At 35.6% G+C, this 27,280-nt stretch overlaps 1 protein-coding gene across 1 annotated transcript; it reads right to left on the minus strand.

Moving 5' to 3' along the window:
- Positions 1-10,532: 10,532 nt before the first annotated feature.
- LOC128226042 (neuronal acetylcholine receptor subunit alpha-3-like) lies at positions 10,533-16,003 on the minus strand. The gene is made up of 5 exons (XM_052935940.1): positions 15,820-16,003; positions 15,152-15,237; positions 14,013-14,135; positions 12,618-12,716; positions 10,533-11,240 (listed from the first exon to the last, which is right to left on the minus strand). Exons 1-5 carry the CDS (start codon positions 16,001-16,003, stop codon positions 10,533-10,535), a joined length of 1,200 nt encoding a protein of 399 aa, XP_052791900.1.
- Positions 16,004-27,280: the final 11,277 nt, after the last annotated feature.

Consider the following 27,280-nt stretch of genomic DNA (forward strand, 5'->3'; position numbering starts at 1 on the left):
GGACAAAGTTCACATTGCTTAAATATTGTTAAAGGTGATGGTCTGTTAAGCACAAAAGGTTACATTGCTTTAATATTGTTGAAGGTGATGGCTTGTTAAGGACAAAAGTTTACATTGCTTTAATATTGTTGAAGGTGATGGCTTGTTAAGGACAAAGTTCACATTGCTTTAATATTGTTGAAGGTGATGGCTTGTTAAGGACAGAATGTTACATTGCTTTAATATTGTTGAAGGTGATGGCTTGTTAAGGACAAAGGTTTACATTGCTTAAATATTGTTAAAGGTGATGGTCTGTTAAGCACAAAAGGTTACATTGCTTTAATATTGTTGAAGGTGATGGCTTGTTAAGGACAAAGGTTTACATTGCTTAAATATTGTTAAAGGTGATGGTCTGTTAAGCACAAAAGGTCACATTGCTTTAATATTGTTGAAGGTGATGGCTTGTTAAGGACAAAGGTTTACATTGCTTTAATATTGTTAAAGGTGATGGCTTGTTAAGGACAAAAGGTTACATTGCTTTAATATTGTTGAAGGTGATGGCTTGTCAAGGACAAAGTTCACATTGCTTAAATATTGTTAAAGGTGATGGTCTGTTAAGCACAAAAGGTTACATTGCTTTAATATTGTTGAAGGTGATGGCTTGTTAAGGACAACGGTTTACATTGCTTTAATATTGTTGAAGGTGATGGCTTGTTAAGCACAAAAGGTTACATTGCTTTAATATTGTTGAAGGTGATGGCTTGTTAAGGACAAAGGTTTACATTGCTTTAATAGTGTTGAAGGTGATGGCTTGTTAAGCAATAAAGGTTACATTGCTTTAATATTGTTGAAGGTGATGGCTTGTTAAGGACAAAGGTTTACATTGCTTTAATATTGTTGAAGGTGATGGCTTGTCAAGGACAAAGTTCACATTGCTTAAATATTGTTAAAGGTGATGGTCTGTTAAGCACAAAAGGTTACATTGCTTTAATATTGATGAAGGTGATGGCTTGTTAAGGACAACGGTTTACATTGCTTTAATATTGTTGAAGGTGATGGCTTGTTAAGCACAAAAGGTTACATTGCTTTAATATTGTTGAAGGTGATGGCTTGTTAAGGACAAAGGTTTACATTGCTTTAATATTGTTGAAGGTGATGGCTTGTTAAGCACAAAAGGTTACATTGCTTCAATATTGTTGAAGGTGATGGCTTGTTAAGGACAAAGGTTTATATTGCTTTAATATTGTTGAAAGTGATGGCTTGTTAAGGACAAAAGGTTACATTACTTTAATATTGTTGAAGGTGATGGCTTGTTAAGGACAAAAGGTTACATTACTTTAATATTGTTGAAGGTGATGGCTTGTTAAGGACAAAAGTTCACATTGCTTTAATATTGTTGAAGGTGATGGCTTGTTAAGGACAAAAGTTTACATTGCTTTAATGTTGTTGAAGGTGATGGTTTGTTAAGCACAAAAGTTTACATTGCTGTAATATTGTTGAAGGTGATGGCTTGTTAAGCACAAAAGGTTACATTGCTTCAATATTGTTGAAGGTGATGGCTTGTTAAGGACAAAGGTTTACATTGCTTCAATATTGTTGAAAGTGATGGCTTGTTAAGGACAAAAGGTTACATTACTTTAATATTGTTGAAGGTGATGGCTTGTTAAGGACAAAAGGTTACATTACTTTAATATTGTTGAAGGTGATGGCTTGTTAAGGACAAAAGTTTACATTGCTTTAATGTTTTTGAAGGTGATGGTTTGTTAAGCACAAAAGTTTACATTGCTGTAATATTGTTGAAGGTGATGGCTTGTTAAGGACAAAGTTCACATTGCTTTAATATTGTTGAAGGTGATGGCTTGTTAAGGACAAAAGTTTACATTGCTTTAATATTGTTGAAGGTGATGGCTTGTTGAGCACAAAGTTCACATTGCTTTAATATTGTTGAAGGTGATGGTCTGTTTAACACAAAAGTTCACATTGCTTTAATATTGTTGAAGGTGATGGCTTGTTAAGGACAAAAGGTTACATTACTTTAATATTGTTGAAGGTGATGGTCTGTTAAGGACAAAAGTTCACATTACTTTAATATTGTTGAAGGTGATGGATTGTTAAGGACAAAAGGTTACATTGCTTTAATATTGTTGAAGGTGATGGATTGTTAAGGACAAAAGGTTACATTGCTTCAATATTGTTGAAAGTGATGGCTTGTTAAGGAAAAAAGGTTACATTGCTTTAATATTGTTGAAGGTGATGGCTTGTTAAGGACAAAAGGTTACATTGCTTTAATATTGTTGAAGGTGATGGTTTGTTAAGCACAAAAGGTTACATTGCTTTAATATTGTTGAAGGTGATGGCTGGTTAAGGACAAAAGTTCACATTGCTTTAATATTGTTGAAGGTGATGGGTTGTTAAGGACAAAAGATTACATTGCTTTAATATTATTGAAGGTGATGGCTGGTTAAGCACAAAAGTTCACATTGCTTTAATATTGTTGAAGGTGATTGCTTGTTAAGCACAAAGTTCACATTGCTTTAATATTGTTAAAGGTGATGGCTTGTTAAGCACAAAAGTTCACATTGCTTTAATATTGTTGAAGGTGATGGCTTGTTAAGTACAAAGTTCACATTGCTTTAATATTGTTGAAGGTGATGGCTTGTTAAGGACAAAAGGTTACATTGCTTTAATATTGTTGAAGGTGATGGTCTGTTTAACACAAAAGTTCACATTGCTTTAATATTGTTGAAGGTGATGGTTTGTTTAGCACAAAGTTCTTTTTGTTTTAATATTGTTGAAGGTGATGGCTTGTTAAGAACAAAAGGTTACATTGCTTTAATATTGTTGAAAGTGATGGTTTGTTAAGTAAAAAAGTTCACATTGCTTTAATATTGTTGAAGGTGATGGTCTGTTTAGCACAAAGTTCACATTGTTTTAATATTGTTGAAGGTGATGGCTTGTTAAGGACAAAAGTTTACATTGCTTTAATATTGTTGAAGGTGATGGCTTGTTAAGGACAAAGTTCACATTGCTTTAATATTGTTGAAGGTGATGGCTTGTTAAGGACAAAAGGTTACATTGCTTTAATATTGTTGAAGGTGATGGTTTGTTAAGCACAAAAGGTTACATTGCTATAATATTGTTGAAGGTGATGGCTGGTTAAGCACAAAAGTTCACATTGCTTTAATATTGTTGAAGGTGATGGACTGTTTAGCACAAAAGTTTACATTGCTTTAATATTGTTGAAGGTGATGGCTTGTTAAGCACAAAAGTTCACACTCCTTTAACATTGTTGAAGGTGATGGCTTGTCAAGGACAAAGTTCACATTGCTTAAATATTGTTAAAGGTGATGGTCTGTTAAGCACAAAAGGTTACATTGCTTTAATATTGTTGAAGGTGATGGCTTGTTAAGGACAAAGTTTTACATTGCTTTAATATTGTTGAAGGTGATGGCTTGTTAAGGACAGAATGTTACATTGCTTTAATATTGTTGAAGGTGATGGCTTGTTAAGGACAAAGGTTTACATTGCTTAAATATTGTTAAAGGTGATGGTCTGTTAAGCACAAAAGGTTACATTGCTTTAATATTGTTGAAGGTGATGGCTTGTTAAGGACAAAGGTTTACATTGCTTAAATATTGTTAAAGGTGATGGTCTGTTAAGCACAAAAGGTCACATTGCTTTAATATTGTTGAAGGTGATGGCTTGTTAAGGACAAAGGTTTACATTGCTTTAATATTGTTGAAGGTGACGGCTTGTTAAGGACAAAAGGTTACATTGCTTTAATATTGTTGAAGGTGATGGCTTGTCAAGGACAAAGTTCACATTGCTTAAATATTGTTAAAGGTGATAGTCTGTTAAGCACAAAAGGTTACATTGCTTTAATATTGTTGAAGGTGACGGCTTGTTAAGGACAAAAGGTTACATTGCTTTAATATTGTTGAAGGTGATGGCTTGTCAAGGACAAAGTTCACATTGCTTAAATATTGTTAAAGGTGATGGTCTGTTAAGCACAAAAGGTCACATTGCTTTAATATTGTTGAAGGTGATGGCTTGTTAAGTACAAAGTTCACATTACTTTAATATTGTTGAAGGTGACGGCTTGTTAAGGACAAAAGGTTACATTGCTTTAATATTGTTGAAGGTGATGGCTTGTCAAGGACAAAGTTCACATTGCTTAAATATTGTTAAAGGTGATAGTCTGTTAAGCACAAAAGGTTACATTGCTTTAATATTGTTGAAGGTGATGGCTTGTTAAGGACAACGGTTTACATTGCTTTAATATTGTTGAAGGTGATGGCTTGTTAAGCACAAAAGGTTACATTGCTTTAATATTGTTGAAGGTGATGGCTTGTTAAGGACAAAGGTTTACATTGCTTTAATATTGTTGAAGGTGATGGCTTGTTAAGCAATAAAGGTTACATTGCTTCAATATTGTTGAAGGTGATGGCTTGTTAAGGACAAAGGTTTACATTGCTTTAATATTGTTGAAGGTGATGGCTTGTCAAGGACAAAGTTCACATTGCTTTAATATTGTTAAAGGTGATGGTCTGTTAAGCACAAAAGGTTACATTGCTTTAATATTGATGAAGGTGATGGCTTGTTAAGGACAACGGTTAACATTGCTTTAATATTATTGAAGGTGATGGCTTGTTAAGCACAAAAGGTTACATTGCTTTAATATTGTTGAAGGTGATGGCTTGTTAAGGACAAAGGTTTACATTGCTTTAATATTGCTGAAGGTGATGGCTTGTTAAGCACAAAAGGTTACATTGCTTCAATATTGTTGAAGGTGATGGCTTGTTAAGGACAAAGGTTTATATTGCTTTAATATTGTTGAAAGTGATGGCTTGTTAAGGACAAAAGGTTACATTACTTTAATATTGTTGAAGGTGATGGCTTGTTAAGGACAAAAGGTTACATTACTTTAATATTGTTGAAGGTGATGGCTTGTTAAGGACAAAAGTTCACATTGCTTTAATATTGTTGAAGGTGATGGCTTGTTAAGGACAGAAGTTTACATTGCTTTAATGTTGTTGAAGGTGATGGTTTGTTAAGCACAAAAGTTTACATTGCTGTAATATTGTTGAAGGTGATGGCTTGTTAAGCACAAAAGGTTACATTGCTTCAATATTGTTGAAGGTGATGGCTTGTTAAGGACAAAGGTTTACATTGCTTTAATATTGTTGAAAGTGATGGCTTGTTAAGGACAAAAGGTTACATTACTTTAATATTGTTGAAGGTGATGGCTTGTTAAGCACAAAGTTCACATTGCTTTAATATTGTTGAAAGTGATGGCTTGTTAAGGACAAAAGGTTACATTACTTTAATATTGTTGAAGGTGATGGCTTGTTAAGGACAAAAGTTTACATTGCTTTAATGTTGTTGAAGGTGATGGTTTGTTAAGCACAAAAGTTTACATTGCTGTAATATTGTTGAAGGTGATGGCTTGTTAAGGACAAAGTTCACATTGCTTTAATATTGTTGAAGGTGATGGCTTGTTAAGGACAAAAGTTTACATTGCTTTAATATTGTTGAAGGTGATGGCTTGTTGAGCACAAAGTTCACATTGCTTTAATATTGTTGAAGGTGATGGTCTGTTTAACACAAAAGTTCACATTGCTTTAATATTGTTGAAGGTGATGGCTTGTTAAGGACAAAAGGTTACATTACTTTAATATTGTTGAAGGTGATGGTCTGTTAAGGACAAAAGGTTACATTACTTTAATATTGTTGAAGGTGATGGTCTGTTTAACACAAAAGTTCACATTGCTTTAATATTGTTAAAGGTGATGGCTTGTTAAGGACAAAAGGTTACATTACTTTAATATTGTTGAAGGTGATGGTCTGTTAAGGACAAAAGTTCACATTACTTTAATATTGTTGAAGGTGATGGATTGTTAAGGACAAAAGGTTACATTGCTTTAATATTGTTGAAGGTGATGGATTGTTAAGGACAAAAGTTCACATTGCTTTAATATTGTTGAAGGTGATGGTTTGTTTAGCACAAAAGTTCACATTCCTTTAATATTGTTGAAGGTGATGGTCTGTTTAGCACAAAGTTTACATTGCTTTAATATTGTTGAAGGTGATGGTTTGTTAAGCACAAAGTTCACATTGCTTTAATATTGTTGAAGGTGATGGTTTGTTTAGCACAAAGTTCACATTCCTTTAATATTGTTGAAGGTGATGGTCTGTTTAGCACAAAGTTTACATTGCTTTAATATTGTTGAAGGTGATGGTTTGTTAAGCACAAAGTCCACATTCCTTTAAGATTGTTGAAGGTGATGGCTTGTTAAGGACAAAAGTTCACATTGCTTTAATATTGTTGAAGGTGATGGCTTGTTAAGGACAAAAGGTTACATTGTTTTAATATTGTTGAAGGTGATGGCTTGTTAAGGACAAAGTTCACATTGCTTTAATATTGTTGAAGGTGATGGTTTGTTAAGCACAAAAGTTTACATTGCTGTAATATTGTTGAAGGTGATGGTTTGTTAAGCACAAAAGTTTACATTGCTGTAATATTGTTGAAGGTGATGGCTTGTTAAGCACAAAGTTCACATTGTTTTAATATTGTTGAAGGTGATGGTTTGTTAAGCACAAAAGTTTACATTGCTGTAATATTGTTGAAGGTGATGGTCTGTTAAGGACAAAGTTCACATTGCTTTAATATTGTTGAAGGTGATGGTTTGTTAAGCACAAAAGTTTACATTGCTGTAATATTGTTGAAGGTGATGGTTTGTTAAGCACAAAAGTTTACATTGCTGTAATATTGTTGAAGGTGATGGCTTGTTAAGCACAAAGTTCACATTGTTTTAATATTGTTGAAGGTGATGGATTGTTAAGGACAAAAGGTTACATTGCTTTAATATTGTTGAAGGTGATGGCTTGTTAAGCACAAAGTTCACATTGCTTTAATATTGTTGAAGGTGATGGTTTGTTAAGCACAAAAGTTTACATTGCTGTAATATTGTTGAAGGTGATGGTCTGTTAAGGACAAAGTTCACATTGTTTTAATATTGTTGAAGGTGATGGTTTGTTAAGCACAAAGTTCACATTGCTTTAATATTTTTGAAGGTGATGGTTTGTTAAGCACAAAAGGTTACATTGCTTTAATATTGTTGAAGGTGATGGTCTGTTTAGCACAAAGTTCACATTGCTTTAATATTGTTGAAGGTGATGGCTTGTTAAGCACAAAGTTCACATTGCTTTAATATTGTTGAAGGTGATGGTTTGTTTAGCACAAAAGTTCACATTGCTTTAATATTGTTAAAGGTGATGGCTTGTTAAGCACAAAAGTTCACACTCCTTTCACATTGTTAAAAGTGATGGTTTGTTAAGCACAAAAGTTCACATTGCTTTAATATTGTTGAAGTTGATGGTTTGTTTAGCACAAAGGTTCACACTCCTTTAACATTGTTAAAGGTGTTGGTTTGTTAAGCACAAAAGTTCACATTGCTTTAATATTGTTGAAGGTGATGGCTTGTTAAGCACAAAAGTTCACACTCCTTTAACATTGTTAAAGGTGATGGTTTGTTAAGCACAAAAGTTCACACTCCTTTAACATTGTTTAAGGTGATGGTTTGTTAAGCACAAAAGTTCACACTCCTTTAACATTGTTAAAGGTGATGGTTTGTTAAGCACAAAGTTCAAATTGCTTTAATATTTTTAAAGGTGATGGCTTGTTAAGCACAAAGTTCACATTTATCTAAACTTGTTTAAGGCGATTGTTTGTTATGCTCACAAGTTTACATTGCTGTAATATTGTTGAAGGGGATATCTTGTTAAGCTCATAAGTTCACATAAAGTTTTTTTTAAGGTGGTCGTGGTTAAACTCACAAGTTCACATTGCTTTAAAATTGTGTAAAAGGATAGCTTGTGAAGCGCACATGTTCGCATTATTATAGCATATGGTTGAAGTGATAGCTTGTTAAGCTCACAAGTTCACATTATTGTAGCATATAGTTGAAGGTGATAGCTTGTTAAACTGACAAATACACATTATTGTAGAATATAGTTGGAGGTGATAGCTTGTTAAGCTCACAAGTTCACATTATTGTAGCATATAGTTGAAGATGATAGCTTGTTAAGCTCACAAATACACATTATTGTAGCATATAGTTGAAGGTGATAGCTTGTTAAGCTCACAAGTTCACATTATTGTAGCATATAGTTGAAGGTGATAGCTTGTTAAGCTCACAAATACACATTATTGTAGCATATAGTTGAAGGTGATAGCTTGTTAAGCTTACAAGTTCACATTATTGTAGCATATAGTTGAAGGTGAAAGCTTGTTAAGCTCACAAGTACACATTATTGTAGCATATAGTTGAAGGTGATAGCTTGTTAAGCTCACATATAAACATTATTGTAGCATATAGTTGAAGGTGATAGCTTGTTAAGCTTACAAATACACATTATTGTAGCATATATTTGAAGGTGATAGCTTGTTAAGCTCACAAGTACACATTATTGTAGCATATAGTTGAAGGTGATAGCTTGTTAAGCTCACAAGTTCACATTATTGTAGCATATAGTTGGAGGTGATAGCTTGTTAAGCTCACATATAAACATTATTGTAGCATATAGTTGAAGATGATAGCTTGTTAAGCTCACAAATGGTGATAGCTTGTTAAGCTCATATACTACATCATCTCGGGAGCCTTGGGTGTGATTATCGTAGCAAAACAGAATAAAGATCGAATGTTTATTGCTAGAAATTGATAAATTTATTAACATAAGAAATGTCCTTAAGTTTCTGAACGTAAAATAACAAACTATAACGTTTTGAGTGTCAGTTAAAAGTCTGCAATCATTCATCATCAATTGAAGCATTTTCTGTACAAATTTGAGTAGTCCTCTCCTCAGAAAACCAAATTCAGATTGACACCCCATACAAAAGCTCTTTAAATACTCCAGAGCAGACTACGGTACCAACTCGCGATCAACTGACGTTCGAAACCAAAATATAGCATCGACAGCAGCTAATCGATCGAAGACTATTCGATCGATCCCTCTAAACCTGAACCAACAGGTGACATGTCGAGCCCGATGAAAGAACCAAAGCAGAACAAAACAAATGATAATTGAGACTTATACAGAAGTAGATCGTCTAAACACACGAAATTAAATATTTGTCAATGTTTTGCACATGCAAAGCGCAAAAAAATATATGATTTTATGATTACAAGTTAATAAAGTACAGTATTGTTGTAAAAATCTCCACTCTCACAGATTGAACGATTTAACAACCTTTATGTTTTTGTCTTTGAACAAGCCAATTTTTGCGAGAATGCATGGAAACCAGTGATATAAGACTGCTGACAACAATCAGATAGCAGTTCTTCATATTTATGTTCAAAAAATATTTTTTATACATTTTACTAAAAGCGTCATAAACGCTTTTAGCAATAAAACATAAAGTTTTGAAGTAAACAAGAAAAACTTCGTTCCGATATTTTGTCAACAGTCTTAAATCATTGGTTTTCAGATATTTTTGCAAAAATTGGCTCATTCCAATACAAAGAAATAAGTTAAGTCAAAACGGTTAATCTGTGATAGTGCAGCTTTAAGGCAAAAACATTTGTTTGTTTGAAAAGCATTAATGATTGTTATTCGAAACAGTTAAGTAACAGAAGATGGACAAAATTTAGAATTTAGCCTACAGACTTTAGTAGCACAAATCGAAATCAGGTATCGTCAGATCTACTTTTAACATAACATGTTAAATAAATGAATGCGCCAAGGTTACAAAATGGGACGTATGATGTTATGAGGCTTAAAATAGTGCGAACCAAAATATCACTTTATTTAAATACGTTCATAAGAATGTTAATGAGAATCTGAAAGCAAGCCGAAGAATCTTGTGTGAAGAACCGATGGGAATAGATTTTTATAATATATTTACGTAGAAAATCTAGATGTGTTGACTAAAAGACCATGTCTTAAATCACTTACTACACTTGCAAGATGAAAGGAATGTTCTTATATCCTATCACAAATAGGTATATCAGTTATTGTTAGGCCTAAAAAAATAATTGTTTGGTTAGGGTTACATCCTTTTCAAAAGTAGGTAGGGGAGGTAGGCTTTTTTTATTAGGTTTATATAAACATGTCATTTTCATCATAGCGGAATTTTGATAAAGTTATCTTCTGAGTAAGCATTTAAGGTTTATATATATATATATATATATATATATATTTATATATATATATATATATATATATATATATATATATATATATTCATATTTTTTTCAAACGGACTATTAAAACGGTAAGGTAACGGCGCCTATTCCGTAGGCAGGGTCGGGTAACTCGAACCAAATGTATTTTTTAGGCCTTATGAAACTAGCTTATTGTATAAAAAACATCAATTAACATAACCTATTCTTAGATAATGACCGGTACTTATCGGTTACAGTTTGAGGCCACTCAAAATGTTATTTTGGATTTTGTTGCATGTGAACAGAATTGTAATAAAGTAAATTCAAGCTTATCGCGCCTACAGCCTTTCACCGTTTCAGCGCTTTAATTGATATACATCATCGAAGAGTTTACTTCCCAGCATATGCAAATGACAAGCATATGATGGACGATAAAAGAATCAGTGTGATAAAGAATATGAAGCATCCAATATCTAGCAAATGAATCACATCTTTCCATGTGTAATCACGAAACTCCGCGTCAGCTGGCTCGTAATCGACTGACTTCTTCGGAACATCTCCGCTCTCGGCATCAAATGGGTGGACCTCGGAAGTAGGTGCTCGCTTTTTGCAAGTCTTGCAAGTGAGCAACAATCTTGTGCGGTTCATCCCTTTGTTAAGCCACTTTGGAATCGGATCACTCAAGATGCTAAGTCGTATCGATAGGTTTGCTATAACGGTTATTAATACGCTTGCCGTCGTTTGAATAATTAGATACACGGAGAAAACAGCAACTGTATCCGAATTAGCTGGAAGTGTTGTGGAAACGATCGTTAGAAAGACGGCCAGAGCTAGAAACATGGTGACGGCGAAGCCAGATCGCTCCCCACTCTCAACCGGAAGAACGAACACGCAGGTATTCAGCAGTGCGCACGCGATGATTGGAAACACGATGGTTTGAATGATAAAGAGTGGTTTCCTCTTCATTGTGATCGAAAAAATAACATTTGGCCCATATGCATCAGCATCCGTCTCCCAGGAAACTTCAGTTACATCCCAGCTTGAACTTCTTTCGAATTCATCAATATTAACACCCAGTCCCCTAGACGTCACGTTTAGCTGGAATTAAAAGTATAAAAAAAAACAGTTGTCGCAGTATGTAATTACTGGACAAAAACGCCCCCGAAACGAGTGCCCGTTTCCACTTACACTTCCAAAAAGTCCCAAGGTCGGTAAGTCGGGATCTTTATTGTTTTAGTAAGGTTTTGTCTGAAAATCATTTTCATATTGATAAGAAAAAACGTTTTGCAAGGCCATCATCCTTTTTTTCTGACCCGGGACATACACAAGATGGCCAACTTCATTTGACCTTGGTAGGGACATACACAAGATGGCTGACCTCATTTGGCCTTGGTAGAGGCATACAAAAGATGGCCGACTTCAATTGACCTTGCTAAAGGCATACACAAGATGGCAGACTTCATTTGACCCTGCTAAGGGCATAAACAAGATGGCCGACTTCATTTGACATTGCTAGGGCCATACACAGGATGGCCGACTTCATTTGACCTTGGTAGAGGCATACAAAAGATGGCCGACTTCATTTGACCTTGCTAAAGGCATAAACAAGATGGCCGACTTCATTTGACCTTGCTAAGGGCATACACAAGATAGCCGACTTCATTTGACCTTGCTAAAGGCATACACAAGATGACAGTCTTCATTTGACCTTGCTAATGCCATTCACAAGATGGCCGACCTCAGCTCCGAGTTAAAATATCAAAGGTAGCAGCCAGTCGGAATAAGGTGAGCATTTTTGCAATTTTGTCGGGGTACATTTACTGCACTTTTCAGTTAAAAAAATACTGATATTCGACCAAAATAAGGTAAAATTAAAAGAACAGTCGATAAAGAAATCGTCTGAAATTTTCGGGCAACCGAAAACAAACAAAATCTGGTTTCTCCCAATCAATATGTCAATGTGACGTAATGATAATATAATAATGTAACCAAACTATTTTTTGTTTCCAGTTAGTAGTCCCTGTACATATATTTCAATTTTGTACAAGAAACAATAAAGGAGACCACCTACAACCAAGAATGGTCAAAATATACCCTACGCATTAACAGCTCGATACATATTCCCGTTGATTGGTTGTTATACAGGGTGTAGAATCACGTGACTTTAAAGGGGTTCTCACATGGGTTACGACGGGTCACAACCGATGTAAACAAACAAGTAATTAACTTTCATTTCTAAAAAATACAATTTCGACGGAAATATACGAACTTATTTCTTAGCCTATAAAATACATTGTTTTTTCTGCTTCTACACGTGTGAAATAGTTTAGACTTACTTGTAGTTCAATGATGCAATCCGTGGCCAGAATTTCAGCGTTGCATCGTTCTACAAATTTTGGTTCGTGGTGACCCATGTGAGAACCCCTTTCAAGTCACGTGATTTCTCACCTGTTACAGCAAGTAAATGATGCTTACCTCGTACTGTGTGTAGCTGTAGGCCTCGAGCTTTAATTTGCATGTTTGTTCATCAAACGGGAAGTAGGTTATATCTAAGGGACATGTTGACTCGAAAACCTACGAGAAAGAGTTTGTTTTTGATGATTAATTCCTCATAAAAATATATAGTTGAATATAGCGTCCTTACATAACTAAGATTAGGTGCTTTGAATTTATTAAAATTTTGTAGATTCGTGTTATCTATTCTTGGCTTGCTAGGAATGTTCCAGCGTGTGACGTCTCTTTCTTTCAAATTTTACGTAACTTAAGTAATCATTTGGATGAAGTTTTTAGAAAATATATGTTGTTTTTATTTTTAATAATGTTTTCTTTGTTTGTTCCCAGTTTTAGTACAATGATGCGTTTCATTATGAAACTCTATGATCACACAGTTTTAAACCTTTTTTTTTGCTAAGGCAGACTGGGTGATGTCCATAGTTTCAAACAATAACTGCATCATATGTTTGAAACGATGATGCATTAAATACTCTTAATTGCATTCCTTCGTCTGCAAATTTAGTTGAGATCCCTAGACATAGAAGTACTTGGGGTTTACATAGTTTTTATATCGAATATAAGTATATATGTACCGTGTTGTTTTTGGAGTTTTGTTTATGTTATGTGCTGTTGTTTCATGTTTCTGATTGTTTGATTTGTGTTCTATGTCTTTGGTGTTTACCCTGTGCCCCATTAAACGGGGTTTATGTTTAAACTTTCGGCTACTGAGCTTGTTTCTGTAGTTTTTCATATAAATATTTGAAACAAACCGTTAGAAAAAAAATATGGTGATGATGAACCATATAACCATTGTCATTATTCCAAACAGTATGATTTGTATTCGTGTAGGTTCTGGTGGTGAGTTTAAAAAGAAGTGTACAAGAAGCAAGAATAAGGGGTTTCTTAAATTTTACAAGGGCTGATCCAGGATTTGACTTAGGGTCGTAATATTTTGACTTGCGCCCATCCCTCCGATACGAATTTGATTTGGTTTAAAGTGTTGAGGAGGTGGGATTACTCCCCAAAGAAAAACTAAACATTTCTAGTCTGAAATGGTGCATTTGGGCGTATTTTATTACTTTATTTCTCCTGTATTGAAATTCAAAGTAAACTTGGACGATTTTAGGGGGAAGGGGCGGGTGTGCCCCGTACTCGCTAGTGGTTTTAATATTTTAAATAGTGTTTGAATGACAATTGTTATCTATATCCTAGAATGTATAGCTGTGAACGAGCGTTCTTTCTTTCTTTCTTTCTTTCTTTCTTTCTTTCTTTCTTTCTTTCTTTCTTTCTTTCTTTCTTTCTTTCTTTCTTTCCTTTTGATTTGTTTAAACTGCGGACAATCCAGGAATACCTGCTCTGGATCAAGCGTACATTTACCTGAAATGGGAACCAATACACAGTTCCGTCCGACCAGCTTTCTACCAACAGCTTATCGTCTCCAACCTGTTTGTAGTCTTCAAAAGAATTCGTCAAGGTCAAATCGGGATGCCAAATATCTTCCTGAAAGACATATATTCGCTATCAACATCAATGATGGTAACAATGTTTAACTGGAATGCTAAATATATTTTTGAAAGACAACGGATCGCTATAAACATCAATGATGGTTATGTTAATTCAGTGCACATGCTCCAATCGGAATGCCAAATGTATTTTTGAAAGACAACGAGTCGCTGATGTTTATCGATCTGATATAAATTAAGTAAACAAGATCAAATTGGGATGCCAAACATCTCTTTGAAATTCAAAGATTTGCTATCAACATCAATGATGTTTAGTTTTATTTTGCACTCGGGGTCAAATGGTAACCGCAATTGCCGAAATGCAGTTCATTTAAGGAATGGAAGTTGAAGTAATAAATTGCGGGATTGATGCACTTATCGGGATATGAACACAATTGGGCTGGTCAAAGTACGCGTACACGTGGTGTCTTTCCACACACTTTAACCGACCCAACTGCGTTCATACCCCGATAATGGCATCAATCCCGCAATTCATTCCTAAAGTAAAGAAAAATGAAGTTAACGACGTCAAAATTGAGGTTAACGACCGTGTTAACTATAAATAAAGTTCTGAAAAATCGACACAATTATGAATTGAAATTTTAAAAAATTATCTTGCCTTTACTTTTAGTCATACTTAATGATTCACATTTCAAGAATTTTCCCCAATTTAAAAAACAACAAAACATTCACACAAACAATCACTCTTCAATAAATAATTTCTATATTTCACAATATTTGTAATAAAATTCACTTTCTTAAACCTAATGACGATGACAACGTCATCAGTGTTAAGTTTAAAACCGTTACTGCACTGGAACTTTAATGGATTTTATTATGACCTGCAGGGTTGCTAACACGATTTGAGACAACTGTTTCACATGTTTTTGTTGCTTTTTCTTCATAACATGAACACATCATAAAATAGTTCACCTTTAAAGTTAACAACCATGTTTTTAACACCGTTGTAAACGTAAACAAAGTTCTGAATAATATATCCATTGATTTACAGACCTGTGGCCATTGCATGTAATCCAAGCCCTTGTAATCTGAGGCATTCCAAACAAGAAATTCATCTGTCCAATTCGATAATATGTATCCTGTTGTTCGAAAGGTTTCAGACACATTATACTGTGCCAAATGCGACAGCAGCGTTTTTTTCCAAATCCGACTTTACATTGATTTTGGTCAATGAGCAGTCCAGTCAGCCGTTGTAGGCTTTCATCAGAACAAAATATAATAACAACCACTAAAACATTTCGCGAAAATTAAGTGGTTAAAAAAACAATTCGCGAACGTTATCATGTTATCTCATGAAAGAAATATGTCACCATATTATGCACCAGTCAATTGTAACCACGCCCCCCCCCCCCCCCAAGTCCGGGGGTATACCGGGGATAGCCGAGGAAATGGGCCGTGTTTTTACCTTCCAGGTTGCCCCGCAGTGCCGGGTGACTGCGGTGGTTTTGTCTTCACGAAAAATATAGCGGGAAATTGGCCTTATCTAGGGTCCCTGGGGTGCGGGGGCATTTGGCGGGGGTTTTACCAGCAGGTCGTCCCCGCAGGGCGGAGATTTTGTCCGGGCTTGGCTGGACCGAAAGTCAAAGTCCCCGCTATTCCCCGGACCTGGGGGGCGTGGTTACAAATGACTGGTGCATTATACAAACCATAACTAAACATACTCATTGGTGTTTGGTAAGTGCTACTTGGTCTGACGCGATAATTGTATGCGCCGGTAACAAAAAGGTCGTCGTAGAGTTGCTTAGCATCTGTGCCGTTGGCTAAAATGCCGCCATTGTGACTTGCGTTGCTGCTTTGAGGGATGAGCAGGAGGCACACGAGAGCTAAAATGGGATAGATGCTCATCTTTCAAATATCTGAAATGAATAAAACAAGTATTTCATTAAAGAAAAGACACTGAATAAAGGCTGTATAGACATTGAGCAAATGCATACATATATAAAAGACATTGAACAAAGCCATCAATAGACAAAAAAAAACATCGAACAAATACATAAATTGACAAAAAAGGTATTGAACATAGGCATCAATAGACAAAAGAAAGATATTGAACAAAGGCATAAATAGACAAAAAAGATATTGAACAAAGGCATTAATAGACAAAAAACTTTGAGCAAAGGCATAAATAGATAAAAAAGACATTGAGCTAAAGGCATAAATAGACAAAAAATATTGTACAAAGGCATCAATAGACCAAAAAGACATTGAGCAAAGGCATAAATAGACAAAAAAAGACATTGAACAAAGGCATCAATAGACCAAAAAGACATTGAATAAAGGCATAAATGGAAAAAAAAGACATTGACCAAAGGCATAAATAGACAAAAAAGACATTAAGCAAAGGCATCAATAGACAAAAAAGACGTTGAGCAAAGGCATAAATAGACGAAAAATGGCATTGACCAAAGACATAAATAGACAAAAATATTAAACAAAGGCATCAATAGACAAAAAAAAGACATTGAGCAAAGGCATTAATAGACAAAAAAGGACATTGAGAAGAGGCATAAATAGACAGAAAAGTACATTGAGAAAATGCATAAATAGACAAAAAAGACATTGAACAAAGGCATAAATAGACAAAAAAGACATTGAGAACAGGCATAAATAGACAAAAACGACATTGAGAACAGGCATAAATTGACAAAAAAGACATTGAGAACAGGCATAAACAGACAAAGCCGACATTGAACAAAGGCATTAATAGACAAAAGAGACATTGAGCAAAGGCATAAATAGACAAAAAAGACGTTGAAAAAAGGCCTAAATAGACAAAAAAAGACATTGAAAACAGGCATAAATAGACAAAAGAGGCATTGAGCAAAGGCATAAATAGACAAAAAAGACATTGAGCAAAGGCATAAATACTATTAAATAGACAAAAAAGACATTGAACAAAGGCCTAAATAGACAAAAAGCGACATTGAACAAAGGCATCAATACACCAAAAAGACATTGAGCAAATGCATCAATAGACAAAAAAGACATTGAGCAAAGGCATCCATAGACAAAAAATATTGAGCAAAGGCATACATAGACAAAATACTTTTTTGTCACGTGGTATACACACAATGTCCTAACTTACGCCAATTTCTAACTTAGGTATCTCACTGGTATTATAACTTAATACTGTCCGAAAAAAAATGTTGATACTTGGTGTTAAAACACTTATACTTTTGTTTGTGAATATGAAAATTTTAGGAAATTGACTTAAGTTAAGAAATGACTCAATATTAAAAAAGTACATTTTACAAACCATGAGCGAGTAACTGTAAGCCCCTTTTTTCACTACATTGTGTAAGAAATTCACGTTTCTCTACTGCATAAGTCCGCGTACATCCCTTCGCTGAAAGTGCGTATTCCAGAATGTTCTAAAAATAATAAAATTGTGTTACTTCACTTACCATTCGGAGCTCCTCGGCCATTTTATCGAAAACAACCTCGGATGTATTTGGACGGTTTACATACTCGAAAAGTGGTACGTTTAAGTCCGCTGCAAGTAGATCGCGTAGTAATTTTATTTAGCCGTTAAACTTTGTGACTTAACTCTTGGGATTCTTAATTATGTTTGCAATAATACAATTCAATGGCAATCAATTTCGACTTAGATCAATAAATACAACTCTAAAACACTACATTTAATTTATGATATAATTCAAAATTTTACGAACTACTTCAACTGATGTACCTGCATACATCCGAGGTTGTTTTTGAAAAAAATGGCCGAGGAGTTCCGAATGTTCACTTACTTGAAATCAATCGACGCCTTTAGCTGTTGTTTCGTTTTTAATGAGTGTAGGATAAATATTTCTCCGATGTCTTTAAGTTCAAAAGTTTAATACCAACGGCATTATTGTGCCACTTAAAATATTAGAGTGCAATTATATAAAGATGCACTCTTACTCCCCGATATGATTTACCACACTTAATACAATTGTTTTAATATTCCAAAAAGGATGAATAAATGTCGAATACAATGGTTCTTTATATGAAGGATACCGAGTTAAATTAGAAATAAATTAGCATTAAACATGGTATTTCTACCTTACATGAGACTATTGTAGACCACAGTAAATATTTTAGCATTCGCCAATCATTCAATATTTTTGCACTTTTTGCTATTAAATACGGGGTTACAATCTTGTTATCAGTAATTAATAGTTTCCATAAATGCATTATTTAGTAAGTAGTGAAAGTTTTTTCAGTCAAAATTGATGTTTGTTATACATGTGTATGTATTGATTTTGATTAAGAGTGTCACTTTTAAGTTTTTCAATAATTATTATAGAGGCTAATTGTTGAACACAAAAATATATTATTTCACTGCTGGCAACGCTGATCGTAAAATAGAGATTTTGGTGATCAAGCAGTGCTTACACTTCAACAAAGAAATTTTCTGTTTTGAATACCTAAAAAGGATATTATGTAACGGCGGGGGACTCGCTCATGTCTTTATAAAATGCACATTTTTGTATGACGAAATAAAGTGTGCATTAGGAGTGTTAATACTAAGATACTGACGGCTGGAACCCTCCAACAAATGTTGACATATGTTCAAATACTGTCTTCAGAGTCCACGTTAGTAACGCGATTCAATAAAGGGCTAAAAGATTAAGTTAACCTTGCATCTGAGTAAAAGTTCTTGTGGGCGTGAGGTTTTATTGTCAGTTTTCTAATTTGTCATTGACTATATCGGCGTTGGTTCCCTCCCCACTAAAACTTTATTTTTATATTCTTTATACTTTAAGTGTATTCTTTTCTGCAATGTCGGTATCAAAAAGTAAAAATGGTTATATTATAAGTGTTTTCAGCTGAAAAACCGGGCGGGGGGATTGAATGCCAAAACGTGAGCGAGTCCCTTTTAAAGCTGTTAATATGTACTTAGTATACGAGCTATGGTTTGATGCGATGCAGTAGCATAGCCATTCATTTTGCGTAAGTACATATAAGCAACTTTTTAGTGGTCTTCATAATATTGTGTAAACTTCCCACTAACATTTTTTTTATATCTACCGCTGATTTATACTGCCTTCTCATTGGACAAAAAAGTAAGTTGACCACTAAATGAAAGTTAAATGTAAATTTTCGGAAAGCGTGCCAACGTTTGACGAGTACGTGGGATTCTAAATTCTAGATTCCGGCTAAATTCTCAAAACAGTAAAACGTATCGATGATGATGATGATGATGGTGATGGTGTTGGTGGTGGTGATGATGATGATGATGATGATGATGATGATGATGATGATAATGATGATGGTGGTGGTGGTGGTGGTGGTGGTGATGATGATGATGATGATGATGATGGTTTCAAAAAGTTGCCTCGTACAATATCATTACTGTACTTACTGGAAATCAATCGGTGACTTCTGATGTTGATTCGTTTGAAATGGGTAAAAGAACAATAATTCGCTGACGTCTGCAAGTTGAAAAGTTAAATACTCGTGTGAAAACAAAACAAGTATATTGGTTGGTTCCAATTATTTGACTCTGTTTTGACTGAAGTTATTTGTAGAGAAAGATAATAACATGTGAGTGTTACTAACGCTTCATTCCAAAAATATAACCGACGAGATGGTCCCAACGTCGATAAATACAGTATTTCCTCAAAACAAGCCTTGAATTATAAGGACAAGCTAGTATGCGGCCGACAATGCATGGTTTGACATGATTAAAGGAATATTTTGTTCGTTGTCTAAGATAAGTTTACCCATTTCTGTATATATTTAGCATGTAAAGGTCCCGTGGTTTGTACAGATTAAGATACCGACGCTATTCTTGATTTACTGGATGTTACGTGGTAGACACACCCAGAATATTTCGCATTGGAAAAATGCAAAAACTGCGAAAGATGCATGTGTCGTAAGCGATATGATACATCAGTAAGTAATTCGATGCTATGTACACAACGATATCAATTGTATGTAAGGTTTCGACAACGAAGCATGGCGTAGTGTGTATCGGGAGAATCCGACAATGGGGCAGGGGCCATGATAACGAACAGTTTCATGTCCAAGTCTAGACTCAGACTCAGAAAAGCAGTTTATTAAATAACAAATAATCATCTATATTCGATTCGTGTAACAAAAGTGAATGTGAATAATAACATGAATTGTACAATTTCGAATACATATACATTGTGTACCATTCCGCAAAGTTACAGTGAAATGGAGATATGAAGATTTGCAACTTGAGTCTGAACTCAAGACTTCGTAACCATGCCTTCTGGCATTAAAATGTCATTTGACAGTACATCGAACACCATAAGCTGCACTCTCACATATTGATTATTTTGACATTTTTTTTTATTTTTTATTTTTTTTATTTTTTTGTGTTGGAATAAACCAATTTTTTCGTGAATGTCTGATCACAGGTAAGCCTAAAGACTACACTACGAAAGATCAGATTGCAGTTTATTGATTACGTCCAATAAATATGTTTTATGTCAAAAAATTCATTATTCCTAAACCATTAGATAAAACATTAACTTTTGACCGTAAATACGAAAAGTGCGATCTGATCTTTTGTAAGCAAAATTATAGCACCAGTTACCAGACATTTACGTAGTTCCAAGACAAAAAAAATAATGGTGTCTATTTGTTTCCAAATTGAATAGCATAAAGCACATAAAATTTGATGGTCAATTATATTTTATTCTCCTTTCACTAACGTTATATTTTGCGCGACTTGTTACGTCACATCTTTAATGACGCATAGTGACGTTGTTGTTGTGGTGACGTGACTGTGTTGGCGCCAAAGAAACATTCCAGTCCAGTATGTAAGTTCACAAACAATTTTGCATTTTTGTAACACTTAGTATTTTAATCAAGGCAATAACTACACAATTTAGTAAAACACATCCTTACTCAATATTGCCAAAAAAGCATAATAATTGACAACTCGTAAAAGTTATACATTTGTATCTGAAATGATAACAGATGTGTTTTTTTCGATGGCTGAGGAGAATTTGAAGAAATACTATTTGTTTTGTATGTATGTATAGATGATATTCAATATTTGGTGCAAAATGAAAAGATGACTGTTAAGAACATTACTGTTTGTTGAATTATTTTAAATTAATTGATATAATGTACCCGAGTCAACTGTAATCACGGCCGCCACGTCCGGGGTATACCGGGGAAAGCAGGGGAATGGGCCGTGTTTTAACTTCCATGTGTACCCGCAGTGCCGAGTGAATGAGGTGGTTTCTTTTCGCGCCAAAAATAGTGGAGAATGGGCCTTATCCAGGATGACACAGGGATACGGGGGCATTTGACGGGCATTTTACCAGCAGTGCTTTCCCGCAGGACGGGGATTTTACCCGGGATTGGCTTGACCGAAAGTCAAAGTCCCCGCTCTCGGATCGGGGTGGGGGGGGGGGGGCGTGATTACAATTGACTGGTGCATAAAGACTGCCTACAATCGTTACCTTTCGCATTAAAACCGCAAAATCTGATGTAAAACATGCTATTTGTTGCCATTGTAGCCAAACCCGTCAGAGAAGATGGCGGAAACGGCCCACCAGGTCGACTGTATGTGTAAACCGATTGGAAGACTTATGGTAAGTCACTTTGGCAGGTCAAGGACCACTAAATAAATTTTCTGTTATATAGTCAATTGACAAATGTGCATGCAAATAACACTGATTCCCCGTGACCAACGAACCCAACACCATATATGGGCAGAACGTTCCACTGTGAGACACCTCAGAAAAAAAGTACGTTTCTAATAATAATAGAATAAAATTTGGTTGAACGTAACCACAGTGTATTCGACAAATTGACAACATCCGGTGTACTAGAACAAAAAAATGCGGTGAAAATTTAAACAAAAAATAGATGAAGTAGATCCAGCATGTTCAGCCCAAAACAGTCAGCTTCCAAGTTGGTGTTTTTTTTTGCTCTTCACATGAGTTTTTTTTCGCAATTTCGAGGTATCCGATATATAAGTCGATTTAAGAGGGCCCTTAAACAGTTCAAAATTACCAATATCGCAGAAAAAACGGAAATAAAATACACTCAAAATTCACCATTTTTACTAGATATTGTAAAGATTTTCGGGGGTGGGGGTGGTGGGTGGGGTCCACCACATCCTCCTTCAAACATTTCAAACCATTTTAAATTCGGTTCTGAGGAAGGGGCGAATGTCAAAAGGTTGTGCACCTACGTTACACCCTCTCTTTCCTCAATTTCTGGATCCGCCCCAGCCAGATGTCTTGTTTCACTTTACGTAATAATACATGCATTTCAGAAAATCGTCTGACTTTGGGAGTATATATGCCAAATACCGTATTCATAAATCTTCTTAACACAGGCCGCAGTTGCGTTGACATGACCCACCCTATGGCCACGCCCCCTCTTTAAAAAAATTTAGTCACAACAAATACTTATATACTAATTAAAGTATTTTTGGGGATTTTTTTATTTTTTTTATTTGATAAAATACAGAGGGTATTTAGAATGTCCATACTCGTTTTTATTAAAAATCTTTTTACCACGGTCGATTCAATGAGAACAGAAGAAACACTCAGAAAACAGAAACAATTCTTTTGGTTACTTACCAAATGTATTTCTGTAATGTATACTATTGTTAGCATTGTTCTTTATTTAAATTGAATTAAACATATATTATTTACTTTCGTTCTTTATTTATCAGTGTCAATGCTTTTGATTTATGTATTACTCTCAGGGGCGCGCCCAGGAATTGACGTTAGAGGGGTCTTAACTGAGGGGCGCAAACTTTTGACATGTGCCCCTCCCTCGGAACCTAAAAACATATGGCATAAACTGTTTGCATAGGTTACTCCCTCAAGCAAATTTTAACAATTTACAGACGGAAATGGTGCATTATGAGCGTCTATGATCTTTTTTCCCACATTCTGATGAAAAAATTAAACTTGGAAGATTTTAGAGGGAGCGTGCGCCGGTTGCGCCCCCTTCCCCCTCTAAAGCCGCTAGTGATTATCTGAAATAAATACTGTAGACATAAGATACTGTGAAACATATTCCGGCCAAATTTATTCCCGGTGCTAACCGGGCCGAACAAAATCCCGCCTGTCCATAGGCGGTTCAAAAGTTTGACGTTAAAGGAGGCGCAAAGTTGAACATGTACCCCATAGAAAAAACATATGTGGTTTAAGTTAAATGATTGTGTGGGGACTTACAGACCATCTCATAGGATTTGGTTATTTTACTATAAAATGTTGCGTGGTAGTGCCATGTATTTTTTTTACTTGATAATTACATCAAAGTCAAAGTAAACCCGTTTGAACTGACAGAATTCACCCACTGACAAAGTCCCCTATATCCCCCGTCCCTGCCCACACCGTCGGGGCGAAATAATGATAAATGCGTACAGGTTGAATTCAACACATTTCTAATACATGTACTTCCAGAATGCCATGTTAGCTGCGGAGGAACAGAAGGCCCTGGCCAATTCTGGTAACCGTGTGACGTACATCATGTGTAAAACTTCCACTGACAGTCAAGAGCTGCACGAGATCTTCAAGAACAGGGTCGCGCGCACCAAGGTATGGCCCGCAGAAACGTCTTCAAATTGCCTTGATTAGATCACAGGCGGCAATTTCATACGTTGACATGACCCACCTTATTGCCACGCATAATTAGAATAATAGTATTTGACGGATTTTTTTCTTGGAATTTTAAATTGAGATAAAGGTTATGGTGATAGATGATCATGTTCCAGATAATTTTGGTCTTCAAAACAAATGACTGATTTTTTAAGGATGTGTGAGGGGGGGAGGGGGGGTCATGCCAATGTAACAGTCGCCGGTGTAAAAAACAGGCTTCACATTTCCTGCTTTACAAGTTCCAAAGATAAAAAACAGTTGCGTTTTCTATGGTTTTAATTCCGTAATTACGCAAAAATGCAGCTTATTCGGACTATATTAACCGCATATACATTATGAATAGTCATTACAGCGTTACTTTTAGCAATCTACTTATAATGCAGAACGCAGCCCCGTAGCTATTAGAGCAGATTGGTAACTAAGTAATTGAGTGGTGAATTAGACCAGCACAGTTCTAACAACGCTGGGGTAGATACGTCCATGCGCGCATTTATTCGTGAAATTTAAAAACGTTATGTCGATTTGCCGATGGTAGAATCCGATTTACGGTTATAAAAGTCTGCAGGCCTAGCGACATTCAGCCTTAAAATGGCATCCATTCGTGTATATGTTCAAGTATAAAAACATGTAGTTTGTATTGGTGACATCTTCTGCCTTATTGCCTCGAAGTGCCGGGTGAAAGCGGTGGTTTTGTCTTCGCGCCAAAATTAGCGGGGAATAGGCCTTACCTATGGTCCCTGGGTGTGGGGGCATTTGGTGGGGATTTTACCAGCAGTTCGTCCCCGCAGGACTAGAATTTTACCCAGGTTTGGCTGGACCGAAAGTCAAAGTTCCCGCTATTCCCCGGACCTGGGTTACAATTGACTGTTGCATAAGTTTAAATGATCCCATCAGAAATAGGTCAGGATATCAGCCGTATAGTTCAATTGTACAACAATACTCACGAATACAATCATTATTCAGCCCGACCCTGTAAAGATGGCCGCAATTCCTGAGCAGATTCGTCTGGTTGAAGAACGCCGCAGGAGGGCGCCGGAGGAGCAAGAAGAAAGACTGCACAAACCTGACCTAGACCGGAAGTCGTCGCTTCTCACCCATATGCACCACGGCGATGGTAAATATGGTGTCCAGGGGCCATGATTACGAACAGATTTAAGTCTGAGTAAAGACTGTTTGTTAGCATGGCCCCTGGACCAAATATCAAATCCTCAAGTTAAACCTCAGTCTCAATCTCAACTCATTTCACCACATAAAAGCATAGAATCACGGGATTCATAATTTGGTATGTGTTTTTTTTCTATTTTTAAAAACGTATTTCTCATGGAATGTGTTGATTAAAACATTACGTCAATATTTCAAAGACACATAACTCTTAAGATTAAAAAATATATACTTGCAATGAGTAATTCTTAAAACACATTGAGTACTCAAAGCACTCAATTATATGTATTGCTGCAGAATATTTTCTTTGGAATTTTAAACTCAGTTTTTAATCAGCATAATTATACAAGGAAAATGCACTCTTAAAGGGACTGTACACCAGGGGCCGTATTCAATAAGCAACTTAGATTGATCTTAAATTTAAGATTAGAAACTCAGTGTTTTGATTGGCCTATATATTAAGCTGACCAATAGGCTGAATGGAATCAGTGAGGCATGTCTAAGGATAAGGATAAGATCAATATTGAAAACCGGTCCAGATTGGCACCAAAAATAGTTTTTTTTCTGTAACGAATCTCAGGGCGATTATTTAATAGAATGTGTTATGCTTTGATATCATAATTGTAAAAAAGTACCAAAATGAAAAACAATTGTGTCGGAGACCGGGTTCGAACCTGTGTCGCCAAAATTGTAGTCCAGCATCGTATCCACTGACTTACTCTCACTGGGTGACATAATTAAGCTATACACCTAACTCGGTAATATCTCGTGATAACACTGACTAGCCAATCACGCACAAGGAATGAATTCTACTAGGTAGACATACACAGTAATCTTTTTAAATGGAAAAATACGAAATAACTGCCAAACGTAAATAAATTGTAAAGTATGTGGTACTTCAGTTAGTAAGTTTCAATGCATTGTACACATTAATACCAAGTTTATGACAGTTTTCGGCAATTTTCTTTTTTTCTTGCAAATTGATCATCTGGTGCACAGTTGCTTTAATTAGTGTCTAACACATACAATTATGAATAACTTTTGATAATAATTACGTAGTTAAATAAGATGAGATTGAGATTGGGCGATATAGATTAAGCTTACTACATGTGATTAAAATAATAACGTTATTACCAAAGTGACCATTAACGACCTTTGATCATGACAAGTTTATGCACATGTTCTTTGATGGAAAAATAACTACATACGTATGACCTTTTAATAAATGTAACAATCATGCATCTCACTGTACTAAATTCTAGTAATCCCCCCCCCTACTCCCACCAGAATTGTTAACTTTTTACTATTTTAAATAATATCCGTCAAACCAAAAAGGAACAGTGTACATACAATATTCTGGATTACTCTATTAGGAAGATTTTGTTCTTGGTCAAGGTTCATTTCATTTGTAGATACTTTTTTCAATAGTTACATGTACCATTTAGTACTCGTTTACCTTTCGCAGAGGACGAAGATGGCCATCCAGCGAAACCAGACTATGATGATCCAGCAGACGACACAGCTTACCCTGCAGACGATACTGCAAATACTGCAGACAATACTGCCAATGTTACAGGCGATGTTACAAATACTGCAGACGATACTGCAACTGCTGCAGACGATAACGCCAACGTTGCAGACGATACTGCAGATGCTACAGACGATACTGCAAGTGCAGCAGACGATAACGCCAACGTTGCAGACGATACTGCAGATGCTACAGACGATACTGCAACTGCAGCAGACGATAACGCCAACGTTGCAGACGATACTGCAGATGCTACAGACGATACTGCAACTGCTGCAGACGATAACGCCAACGTTGCAGACGATACTGCAGATACTACAGACGATACTGCAACTGCTGCAGACGATAACGCCAACGTTGCAGACGATACTGCAACTGCAGAAGACGATAACGCCAACGTTGCAGACGATACTGCAGATACTACAGACGATACTGCAACTGCTGCAGACGATAACGCCAACGTTGCAGACGATACTGCAGATGCTGCAGACGATACTACAAATGTGGCAGACGATACTGCCGTAGCGGACGATACCGCCGTGGCAAACATCACTACCGATGCAGTCGACACAAACACAGCAGATGACACCAACTAAACTTGATAACAATTCGAACATTTTCAAATATTTATTTAGACTTAATTGGAGATTTTAAACACATGATGAAACCAAATATTTTCAAATATCTATTAACTTAATTTTCATTTTTTTAATAAATATTAGATTTAAAGAAAAAAGGTGAAATTAACTTAAAGTTGCATTTACAGGTTTCTATTTTAAATCATGGCTGTGTTGTTAACAAACAACTGACTGCTAATGCAAGCATTTTTTTTTAATTTTTTTTTAC

Source organism: Mya arenaria, chromosome 3, assembly GCF_026914265.1.
Source record: "Mya arenaria isolate MELC-2E11 chromosome 3, ASM2691426v1".
NCBI classification, from domain to species: Eukaryota; Metazoa; Mollusca; class Bivalvia; order Myida; family Myidae; genus Mya; species Mya arenaria.

Coding starts and splice junctions, on each gene's coding strand:
- LOC128226042 (XM_052935940.1), bottom strand. CDS start 16,003: ATGAGCATCTATCCCATTTTAGCTCTCGTGTGCCTCCTGCTCATCCCT. Junction 14,136..15,151: donor ATTACATGCAATGGCCACAG/GTCTGTAAATCA, acceptor TATGTCTTTCAG/GAAGATATTTGGCATCCCGA. Junction 11,241..12,617: donor ACAGCTACACACAGTACGAG/GTAAGCATCATT, acceptor TTTTAATTCCAG/CTAAACGTGACGTCTAGGGG.